The sequence below is a fragment of the Sphaerodactylus townsendi genome, linkage group LG02, assembly GCF_021028975.2.
Source record: "Sphaerodactylus townsendi isolate TG3544 linkage group LG02, MPM_Stown_v2.3, whole genome shotgun sequence".
Lineage (NCBI taxonomy): Eukaryota > Metazoa > Chordata > Lepidosauria > Squamata > Sphaerodactylidae > Sphaerodactylus > Sphaerodactylus townsendi.
The window spans coordinates 142,590,467-142,602,805 of record NC_059426.1 but is presented as its reverse complement, the minus strand read 5'-3'; the positions used below and the strand labels follow the sequence as shown (position 1 = coordinate 142,602,805).

The following is a 12,339-nucleotide window of genomic DNA, read 5'->3' as shown; positions in this document are numbered from 1 at the left end:
AGTAGCCCACCCAAAACTATCAAGGTTCTGAGATCTTCTAAAGGAACAATGAACTCGTATATAAACTCACCATCTATGAGAAGGGGGTTGCTAATGTAGCGGGAGATCAGAATGTTTTCTTCCAGAGAAATCTGATTTGGCTACAGAAAAACAGAAAGAACATTCAAGTACGCAACTAAAGCCTTAAATATGAATGCCCAATTTCATGATTTTATCACTCCTCACTGAAAATTATTTTCTCATCTGGCTGCCGTATGCCAACAAATATGTCCCTGGCTTCTTGGTTAACCAAAACTTCTAATGAATAGGTAATATTTTAATGATTCAGATAAGTTTTCAATACAAATATTTTAAAGTACTTGGAACAATCAAAATACTAACAACAGGACTAGAAAAAGACTCAGTAGGAACCAGGTTCAGTCTAATCACTGACTGCTATGGTTGAAGCTTGTGCATGGACTAGAATAGTACAGAGTTGACTCATAGAATCATAGAGTTGGAAGATACCCCAAAGGCCATCAAGTCCAACCCCCTGCAATGCAGGAACACACAAGCAAAGCACTCATCAAGCTATCAGTTTAATTTTCAGCAAATGGAATAACTATGAACCATATGCAAAAGCTAAGCAGAAAAAAGCAGAGCAAATCTAGCAAACGGACTAGGTTTTTAGTTGGCTTTTCAAAATATAAAGATCTAGTACAAAACCAGGAAGTCAAACCATGTCTGTGAATCAATTTGACTTTTTGTAGGTTTATCAGCAGCTACACTTAATAGGGCTACTGTTCTCCTGAATACACAGAAATGTTGGGGGGCACAGCGCCTGGGAGGCTCCCGAGTACGGCAGCCATTCTGCTTGGAAAGGGGTCTCACAGCGCCCGGGAGGATCTCGAGTACGGCAGCACCTTGCTTGGAAAAGGGCCCCCCAACATCCAGGGGGGCACCTGTGTACAGCAATAGACTGCTTGGAAAAAGGCCTCTCATGTGCGACTGACCTCTCCTTCCAAAGGTGGTTTCGAAGAAAACTGCTGACATTGCAGACTCTCTGGCCCCAATGTGTGTACGTGCAAATACTTAATCCTCTGCTCTAACCCATGCTCTTTGCCCCGTCCATTGTGTTGTGCTTCCCCCCACCTGCATGCCCTGTTTGTTTTTCCACCTGTAACTGTCAATAAAAGGGCTTGGGAGAAAACAGTACGGCAGAGTTGCCCCCTGCTTCTCTCACTCGCCGAAACGACATGCTGCCTCCGTTGCTGTAAGACAACACAGAAAAAAAGGAAATGTCATACTGCCCAGGTTTAAGATCTGTACACATAAGATAATTTCTATAGAAATTATCTTATTTCTAACTTCCTGAAATACCAGTACAGCAAACAGAGAGAGAGAGAGCAAGGAAGATAGTTTATTCATGACAATCAAAACCACTGTTCTTCCTCCCATGTCAACACCAGATACAGAACTTCCTCAGTCTCTGTTAACAGGTAAGGCGCTTTGCTACACAATAGTATAGCATGATTTTAGGATGGAGTAAACGTGACACATTTGAGGTTTAACAGGTTTACAGCGCCTTTTTTGTGTTCTGACCCTTTGTTCACATATGCCTTCCTTGGAAGCAGAGCACAAGGCCTTGTGTGGCTCTGGAAACAGTTGCTTCATACAAGTTGGCTAGCAGTTCCCAGATTCCATGGGAAAAAAGCCAGGCTGAGCACAGATGAGGCAAGATGGCCCTTTCCGTATGGAGGGAGGATATAAGAGCAAAAGAAATGACTCATTGTCCAGTTTTACAGAATGCCAGGAATAGTTGTCCTATTAGCATTAACGCAAACAGAACACTATCTTCCAATTTATGGCTCCAGCCCAGATTTTTGCATAACTGATTGCAGGCAAGGCACCTGAAACAGTCAACAATGAATCAGCATAATCTCCCATTTATTTAATATCACCCTACAACAATGAGCATAGAACCTTTATCATATTTAATCCCTGATCAGGTAGATAAGCATAGTAAAATTCTCCTCACCATGTAGAATGACGTTGCCAAACAACCAGCTCACCATATGACTGTACTTTCCACACAGTCGATCAGTCTTGCAAACAACTACCTTTATTTGTTGTTCATTCCCTAAGTGCCTCTGTTATAAATTTCAAGATATTTTCCAGAAGGTGTTTTTTTTTCTGTTATCATGGAGCTTCAGGAACTCCATGACAACAGCTCAGAAAGCACAGAGATCAAGCTTCCCATTACAGGGCAGCAAATCACCGGACAGACTGATTCCTATTGTTTTTCCCAAGGTCCTGTTCTACTGGGTTCTTGCCTGAAGATCTATTTCTACAGCTCCAGGAGGACAGTTTTACATCCCTGACTCTACAGCATTCATACAGAGGCCCTAAGTCCTCCACTTCCACTACTACATTTTTGGACTGTGATGCGACTAAGAACCAGGCATACCACATATGTATACTGAAAGCCAAAATTGCAGGGCCCATTCCACTTGCTGTTTCAAGGCTCTCCCCCACACTTCACTTAGATCAAAACAACAACAGCTGACAATCAAATAAAATGAATGATAACATTACCTCATGAAAGTCACACATAGCAGGAAAGTATCACACATTCAGCACTTTGCTGCTAACTGAACACCTTAGAGAAGGGGGGGGGGAAATGTTACCACGAATTTGCTAGAAGATGCCAGAGAATCTATGCTTGGTACACTTTCAGATACTTACACTATTTATCAAATAGACACCTCGACCTCTAGAAGATGCCACAGGCTTCACTATCCAAGGTCCTCTGTCCTTTGAGTAGGAACCTGGTTGAGTTTGAAAGGAAAAAAATATAAACCAACAAGACAGGAACAAACATACCACACTGCACAAAGGGAATTTTGAACTTTGGCAGGTATTTTCTTTCAGCCAGTCTCCATAACTGTCAGAATAGGTAAGGAGGTATCTCTTTTATTGTTCTTTATCCTTTTTTACTTTCAGTTATTAGCCACAGAAAGCAAAAAGCAGGCATTTTAATGAGATAAAAGTTCTCAATTGTCCTCTTGGATATTCTCTTTCTCAGTATTACATTATCAAAAGGCTCAAAGATAAGGGCTTGGATCCTGAGAACAAGTTCAAGAACACAACTCTCTGATAACATGAGCACTTTCTCCACTGCGCACAAGACCACTGGTTTTCAATGGGGTATTATGCAAACTGAAGTTTCAGCAAGTGCACACTAGGGCACATGGAACTCATTCACAGGATCCTACCTAAGGGATCTAATCAATCTACCTTGGCATGCATGTAGATAGCAACATATTATGGGACACTTTTCTGTTTTCCAATTTTCACCAAAGCACTATACAGATCTTAGTTATAAGACAGGTCAAAGCAATTCAGGTCAGGAGTTCAACAGAAATCTCTTCCCGAGGGTGATTTTCGAATGCCCTTTTCCTGAAACACCACAAAAAATTAATGTTGTAAATAAGTTCTCCAGCTTTTATTGCAGTAGTTCAAACATGTAAATTTAATATATTAATTATTGTTTAGCATCTTCTGTTAGGGATTAGCAAACATATATGTTTAGTTATTTCTAATGTATTCCATTGAATTGTGAAAAGAAGGCAGCATTTATAAACCAAATGCTTAGCTACCAGTTGATGAAAATACTTTTATTTTACCACAAATATAAAAACAAAATAATTTTGGAGGAAATAAATTTTCAACTAGAATAACTGGGTGATACTTTCCTCCACAGATAATAGGGTTGCACTGTACAGAATGGTTTTACAAACTTGCTTGGCCAAATTATTAGGGATCATATTTTTGTGCATAGATTATTGTAAGTAGGATCTTATTTATGTAATTTCTGTACCACTTAATGCGTCATGTGAACACCTATGCTATGCTCCAGTTCTTTCTGGTGGTTCCAGACTTCTAAAACCTTGATGAATTAGTTACTGAATGTTCCATTTTGTCAACTGAACTAACTCACCATATATAATTCACCTTGAGTCCCTGTGAGAAAGACAGACTATGAATAGCATAAATAAATAAAATAATAATATACACTTGCAGACAAGAGTTGGAACACAATGACTGGCCCATATTTAGTCTGCAGCTGAGACTTTATTCACGCACGATCACTTACTGCAGAATTCTTGGTATTCAGCTGGAAGGATAAACGTCTGAGGCAGGACATGGAAAGTCTTGAATCCATAGGTCTGCTGCATTCGATTGATGTTCTTGTACAATCTGTCTTTTCGAGTTAATTCATAGGACCTGAAACCATGCATGGAGAGTTTTCTGACACCACATCTTTGCAAAGATTTTCAGGGATGCAACGTTACTTTAATATCCATAAGCTTGCAAGTATGAGCAACTTCTACAGGTGCAATACTACTATCTAGCCAGCCTGTTATTTTGCTGTTCTTGCCCTCAGTATACATGCAATTTTATTTGCCATTGCAATTTCTCACTAATTGACCAGTGCAAAATTGACCAGTGAGGGCATATTCAAGGGTATTTTTCTGCCCAGCCTGAACAACCTGGACATATACAGAAGGTTCTTGGTGGGGAATCCTCAGCTTCAAAATTCCATTTGAAGGTTCCCCAAAGCCTAAGGAATTAAAATAATGCTTGGCACAAGCTGTTAAGCAATAATTTAGCAATTATATTACACATCTACCTACTCCTTACAGCAATGTTCTTATAAAAGTTGTTACCACGCCTGAGCTCTTGAGAAACTAATTAAATAAACATTTCTTCTAAATAAACATGTCATTTCTTCCAACTTTCTACATAATCTACAAGGCAAGCTTATGAAACAAGAAAGACCAAAATCTTAACCTCTTAATGAAATCTGCAAGATACATCTTCTCAACTTTCAAAAAACCGTTATACTCACTCACTGTACACCTTTTTTCTTACCTGGGAAAGTGATTGACTTTTTGAATATCTGAAAGAGTTCGTAGAACATAGGGCTTCAAGTGGGATCCTGTCCACATCAGATTATATTCAGTGCTGCTGGGATGCACCTGAGAGAAAGATAACAAAATAATATGTAACCATGTGTTAATGACCATGGAAAACCAAGGATTTCACGTCCTTCTGTTCAGAAATCTAGGCTAATTCTCAGAGAAAGATCACCAATGGTCTTATACAGTTTCAGGAAATCCTGTTCCTCAACCAGTTCTGCTGCAGGCTATTGATAGTTGCTAAGTTTCACCTAAAGGGCTCATTCCAATCAAAGAATCTCTTTTTTTTCCAGGAATACCTAAGAGTTGCACCCAAGCAGCAGGTCTCAAGGGTTTGAAAACCAGACAATGTGCAGGTGAATGAGTCCTAGTTGATATGGCTACTTTATTAGATCCTGTAATAGTGTTGCTTGTGTAGGTATGAGGTCACAGCTGGCACAGCCAATTCCCAGATAAAAACGTTTATCAGAGTGTCTGTTGCTCTTCCTGTTGTCAATGACTTCCACCAAGCCTTACAATACACTAGGAGCTTATGCAATACAGTGACTGAGAAAATAAACTGTGATTTGGAGCTTGCTAGTTTAAATCTTCATCACAGACTCATTAAGTGGCCTTAAGCAAGCCTCTTTCTTTCCAAGCCTCAGTTGGCATTACTCTGCAACAACAGGGAAAGTAACACACACAAGCATCACAATATTTGACAGAAAGTTAAATTCCATCAGTTGCAGAAGGACAGAGTTTTGCAGTGCTGTTTGGTGACTGAAGCTTAAATACATTCCAGACTCTGATCTGTATATGTCTCTCAGCTCTAAAAGCAGGGCAAAGGGTACTTGGATATTCATCCTCTTCACACTGAAGAAATCTGATGTACACACCTCACGGAATCCATGAGCAGTCAGAAGGCTGCGCACCAAGCGACTGTCTGTCCGCACAATCTTGTAAGACAAACGATAGCGCTCTGTGAAGAGTACGACAAAAATGAGCCACAGCACCGCAAGCACAGCGCTACTGCACTGGCTCCATTGCCCCATAAAGAATGCAAGGCAAGGCACATAGTTGTGGCAAATATCTATGCAACAAAAGTGACAACACATAGCAATATGAGGTCAAATTGCATATCCTTTCATCATCCTGGTATTTATATTAGTCCAGTTCAACATCCTGGTATTTATCTTAGTCAATTTGCTATGAAAGTTAGTTAATTTACTATGAAGGTACAAAAGGGACCAGCTTTAAGTATATTTGTATACCACTTCAGATATTTGGCTCACAGGTACACTCCAGTACTTGGGACTCCTATATTTCTTCAGAACATTTTGTTGAAGCATTTAATGCAACAATAATTTGAAGTATATTATTTATTTATTTATTTATTTATTCATTAATTCATTCTCTGGGTTTAATAGACCTCCAAAAGGGTTTTAGGCAGTGCAGGAAGGAGGAAAATTCAAAAACCCTCCTACTGCCCAAACAGCCACATAGACCAAACAGCCTTACACCACACTTTTGGGTGGCATAAATCTGTGGCCAGGGTGGGGGACATTCTCTGGTTGGAAGCCTGGTGGAAGCAGACTAAAGTTGGCTACACCCCTGGGAACTCCACCAGCCCACCCATCCCGCACTGTACCAGCGTGCTTTCCTATGCCAGCATAGCTTTAAAGTCATGGGCTCTTCCAGGTGTGGGTGCCACAGAGCTGTATAGCACCCACCAGCCATTGTTTTTATTCTCTCCACTGGCATAGGGGTTCCTTACACCAGCAGGGTGGGCAAACACACTGGTTTGTGGCCTGTGCCACTCCCAGGAGTCCTTTCTCCCCACCCCACCCCCACCCAGATTAGGTTGTTAATCTCCTTCTCCTACCAAAACAAAACATAAGGATGCATAACTCCAATGAATGGCCATTCCTCCCCTGTTTAGCCTTCAGATTGAAAGTTGCTTGGGGTAGGGATTTGTTTTCTTGCACTCTGTAAAGTGCTATTTATATTGATGGTGCTACAGTAATAATTCTTGCAATCTTCTGTAACTTCTAATTAATTTTAAGCAACAGAGTACAATAAGCATATGCTTAATTCAACCCCACTGAAATTTTTTTTAAAAACCCAGAAATTAACATCTACCTAATTTTTGGAGCAGAACTTTACTGCTGTCCTTTGCCACTACAGCCCACATAACATCCTGAAATTTTGTTCCTGGGTCAGCAAACTCTCAAGAACAACACATGCGGCAAAGCAGAGGCACGTACTGGAAAGAGGGAATTGGCCAAAGCATATGCCCTCTCTTAAATGCCCCTAAACCTTCCACACTGCGTGGCTGAATTCATGTCACTGACTGACATCTGGTAACTGGAGAGCTCCTTTATTTGTCACGTGGGGGAAAAAAGAGATCACGTTTTTCAAATAATTGTTCTTGTTTGGTCATTCCTCTATGCAGATTTTTTGAGAGAATGTTGCCCAGAAATTACTGTACTTACCTCCAATCAAACGAATGTAGCTGTCCTTTGTTAGGATAGCTTCTGCATGAAACACCAAGATTGGAATCCTTCTGTATCCACCTGTCCACATGATACACGGGTGATCCCTGGACCAACAAGACTCAGTTATGTATATATATACACCCAAGAAATTCTAATTATGAAGGGGATCTACTTTACCTATTCCATACAGAATTTTAAAAAACTCAACAGGAAATAAAGACTTCAGGGTTCCAGAACAAAAACCACCAGTTTGTATTGCCCAATGAAAATCTAAAGCACTGATGAAGGCAATGGCTGAAGCACATGAGCGCAATCCAACCTTGGCACAATCCAGTCTATATTTTTTATATTATTTCTATTCTTGTTTCATATATTTTACATAGATGTTTCTATTTGTTATTAATGAAAATAAAAAAGGGAAAAATACTCTTTTTAGTAATGACATAAACAGACAGAAAAATGAAAAAATGGGGTTAAAACAATAGTTACAATTTGTCCTAAGGACAAAAAGAAAAATTGTATATATAATATTACTTAAAAATTTAAAAAAATTACTAATACTGGTTATTATTAACAGAAATGTCATAATGACCATACAATGGTGCATATTGTAATAATTTAATAAAAATTTAAAAAACCCAGATGCAGTATCTGAATAACCAAGCAATGATGATGAACAATACTAATTTTTTTTTCAAATAATCTAAAATAGATAACCAAAACGAATGGATAGTAACTACTACACAGTTCTAAAAGTATTTTCACATAATAAAAATTGAGTTGGCATATTATTTTCTTTCATCATGTGATTAAGTGTTTATCTGCTTTCCTTTAAACTTCTTTTCAATATAATATATCATGAAGGTTATTGATGACACATGTACATCATTTTGGCAATATACTTCACAACTGACATTGGGCAGGTGGGGAGGATAATGTCAATAATATAATTTCCATTTTTCTGGAAATTCTTGATTGGTCACTTATTCACAAAGCTTGTTAATTCTGCCATTACTGCATATTAGTTTATTTTCCCAGTTCTCTTGGCTTGGGCATTCACCTGCTTTCCATTTTGTTGCAAGTACTACTTGCAACAACACCACAGTGATCAGTGATCTGTGCAAGGAATTAATTCTACAAATTAGTGTCCTTTTGCACAAGAAACTTCAATCTCTCATATCCACAGGATAAATCAGAAGATCTGATGGCAAGAAGTTTTTTAAAATCCTAAACCAGGAAGCAAGTAAACCTGAATTAGTGCTCACTTCCAAAAGTACTGTCAATGCAACAAAATGGAACCCCTTTTCTACGCGTAAATCTTCAGGCGGGAAGCCCAAACCAAAAGGGGGGAGGGTAGGGCAACATTCAGAGACGGCGCTGCCACCATGCCTCCAAACAGGCAATCGGCGCGGGGGGGGGGGGGGGGCCCCAGGGGAGAAGGAGAAACTCGTTTCTTCCCCAGGAAAGCCCATAGCAAAAACTGATTTTGTTTTGTTCCCGGACTAAAAATGCACTGGGAGCCAACTAAAGTCAGCTCTGCCTCCAAGAATGCCCCTGGAATGCTCATCCACACCAGCGCAGGTATTTGCAGCAGCAGTCAACCACCGAAGGGTCCAGCTTCTGTGTTTGGGTGCTGCAGCAGCTGGCTGCAGGGGGTAAGTCCCTCAGCACTGATATCCGTGCTACTTTACGCAATACTGGTGGCACAGACACAGGCGCAACTCTTCCACCATTTTCAATGCAGCTTCAGCCCTCCTCCCTTTGGATTGACAGTAAAAACACCATGTAACATACTACCGAATATGCCCCCTGAGCAGAACTTAATTGCAATATACATTCTTAAATGTGTCATCAAATTATTGAAAGCAGCATACTAATTAGCACAGCAATATGATCTTCCCTACTGAATAATGCAGGGCTTTTGAGGAACCCCATGTGTTTCTGCTATCAGGAGTCATACATAGAAGGTGACACCACAGTTCTGACTTTGATTGAATGGAGATTTCCACAGACAGAAAAGCGGGGCAAACAATGACAATGTTCCCTCTTGTTACAGACTTTCCCCCTCCTACTGATCCTGGAGTCCCCTGGTCTACAGGGGTAGTGTTTTGAAGGAGCATTTTTTACTATAGAGGAGGAAGGAAGGAAGTCACACTCCACAGATTGAAATCTTTGTGGACATTCCCAGTGGATCCAAGCCTTTACGTTTGCTTTGCATACACAGAATGCTTCTGACCTCAAAATCCCTTGTCTTCATTAAGCAATCGGCATCTTTTCCACAATGACCCCGCCTACCCAGTTGTTAAGTTAGGAACCTGAGGTAACAGGTTAAGAAAGAGAGGATTGTAGTGTCTAGCCTTACATAAATGGGAATAAAGTTGAGACTGCAGGAAGAGGCTTTAGGTTAAGCCCTGCCCTGAGGATTTACAGCAAGGACAGCAGGTTCAGACAAGTTTCCAAGTGACTGAGGTGCTGATCCTTCGCATGACCCCTAGTTATGTGGCATATTAACTGACATGCTGGACAGCAGGCCATGCCAGGAGAATAATCCAGTTATCCACATACTGCAGGAAGTGCCCCATGGCTTCAAGCACAACGAGAAACCTCCCTGGATGTACAGGGAACACGAAGCCCCTGCCGATGTGCTGCTGACCTGTGCCACACTTTGATGAGAACAGCATTCCAGGGAATATTAATAATAATAAATATCTGCCAAAGCATATTTAATTGCACTATCAAAGGGGTTAAAATGTTTACCTTCAAAAGGAAAATGATAGTTCTGAACAAACTATAACCATGAAAAAAACCTCAAGAAAGCATTGTAGACAATGCACCCCAGTTGGAGGTGGAATCTACATCCTGCTTGAGTTGATGGCACTTTATCTGAATGAGTTAAAATTGAACCCTTAGCAAAAGTGACAAGGGAATTCATGTAATCCGTTCAGTACCACAGTGGACACCAGGAGTTCACAATGCCACCAAATACAGTGGAACGTCGGTAATCGTAGCCTTCAGTTTTCGTCGGTCGCCCCCGGCCGTTTATTGCCTCAGTTTTTGCCGGGCACCTCGGTTTTCGGCTATGCCGTTTGCATAAATTTACGCTTTTTGCAAAAATTTGCTACTCCATTTGTGTAGTGCATGCACAAACGGCATAGCCTTGGTTTTCGGCAGTTTCAGTTTTCGCCGAGTGTCGCCGGATGGATTACCAACGAAAACCGAGGTTCCACTGTAGCTGAAAAATGAACCAGATGTCAGCCATTTATTTTTGATTCTATCCTATCCTTTCCCTATGGTTGAAGGCTCAAAATATTTTTTTAGAAAACTGGACCTTCAAAAAACAACACATGAAGAAACAACATCCTACTACTTGGACTCAAATACCATTTAACCATGCCATTCCCACAACTCAATATAGGCTATTGTTCATTCTCAGATATCCATAAATCTGTTTGCCTGGACCACTGACAAGAACAATGGTCAGCACCCCGCCCCCATCAAGCTCACAGTTGCACTGCAGCTGAAAGAATGTAACAAATCTTCATATAGAACTGTTTTTTCCAAACATCAGTAACAATTAGGTGGCCACATCTCTCCTTCAAGTTTTTGGGCACATGCTGAGGATTGAGGGGAAAAGCAGAGATTACTCTCATTTACACTGTGGTACAGAGACTGTAAGAGATTCCCACTATTTATAATCTTCTCCAAAATTCAGCAAAAGAAAGAGGAGGCTCTGAAGATATGCGGGAGGGGTCAGTAGAAAGCATAAATAGAGGTAGACCAATAAGCTAAGCAATATCTATGAGCTACTTTCACTTTCCTAGCTCCTATTAATAACACAAGAAAACCTGTGGAAGATAAATGGCATGACCAATCAGAAACGGAAGAGGATCATGACATTCCCTTGGCTCTCACCTCCTGCATCCACAATTACAGAACAAAATGGTTTTGAAAGATCCCACAGATATCAATTGGAATTAATCCTGGAAGATGCATTATTTAATTGACAGAGCTGCATGTTTTGACTTACTCTGGCCCTTCCACGACATCTTCTTCTGAAGATGAGCCCGTTTCTTCCAAGTCCCGAGCCATCCCAACTGGCATTGCCTGTACACGTTTTCATAGAGCCTGGAAACAGTGGCCTCTCAAACACTTCCCTGCAGAATTACTAGATCTAGCCAGGGCAGTTTTCTATAGACAAAACAAAGCAGAAAAAACTGAGCAAAGCACCTTAGAGCAATCCTGCAGCATTTCTGCCTATCAGAGATTCATTAGTTTGCGACCCATAGCAAGACTGTTGAATTTGAGTGCAGAAAAACCCAAGTACGTACCCTCTCTCAATCCTGATGCTAGGCCAAATCATTTTTTTCTTAAGATCCTTACTAGGAAAAACTGAAATGTGTCACCCTCATCAAGAATGGCAGAATACACATGTGAATAAATCATGGCGTCTAGCAGTGGCCTCTTAGACCACAATTGCACAAGCGCTTCTCGCAGAAATTGCAGCAGATATGACTTCCTCTCCTTCAAATCAGCACACACTGATATCTCTGGGTCTAACCAGACACAGTGGCAGTACAGATGTGGCCGCGAAGGCGGACCTTCTGGTGGTCCCTGGCCCCAAAGTGATCCGGCTGGCCTCTACAAGGGCCAGGACTTTTACAGCCCTGGCTCCTACCTGGTGTAACAGGCTTCCAGGTGAGATCAGGGCCCTGCAGGACATACAGAATTTCCGCAGGGCCTGTAAAACAGACCTGTTCCATCAGGCATTTGGCTGGCCAGGATAACATCGAAAATCTGCTATCATGAACAACTGGCCTCCCGTGAGCGCAAGGAAGGGGGGGGGAAGAATTTTTTTGCCATCTGAAATTATGTAAATTATGTATTTATGGTTCCTTATTTCTGTG

General features: G+C 40.9%; 1 protein-coding gene across 5 annotated transcripts in view; it reads right to left on the bottom strand.

Annotated features, from left to right (window-relative positions):
• TTLL5 (tubulin tyrosine ligase like 5) overlaps positions 1 to 12,339 on the bottom strand; it is a 163,471-nt gene that overhangs the window by 149,126 nt on the left and 2,006 nt on the right. For all 5 annotated transcript variants that reach the window (XM_048484960.1, XM_048484959.1, XM_048484958.1 and 2 more), the window contains exons 2-8: positions 11,463 to 11,623; positions 7,433 to 7,539; positions 5,837 to 5,919; positions 4,915 to 5,021; positions 4,136 to 4,266; positions 2,725 to 2,807; positions 71 to 140 (exon numbers count right to left, since the gene is read on the bottom strand). In XM_048484960.1, coding sequence (XP_048340917.1) covers positions 71 to 140; positions 2,725 to 2,807; positions 4,136 to 4,266; positions 4,915 to 5,021; positions 5,837 to 5,919; positions 7,433 to 7,539; positions 11,463 to 11,536 — 655 coding nt within the window. In that variant the 5' untranslated portion in view covers positions 11,537 to 11,623. The remainder of the gene's footprint in view (positions 1 to 70; positions 141 to 2,724; positions 2,808 to 4,135; positions 4,267 to 4,914; positions 5,022 to 5,836; positions 5,920 to 7,432; positions 7,540 to 11,462; positions 11,624 to 12,339) is intronic.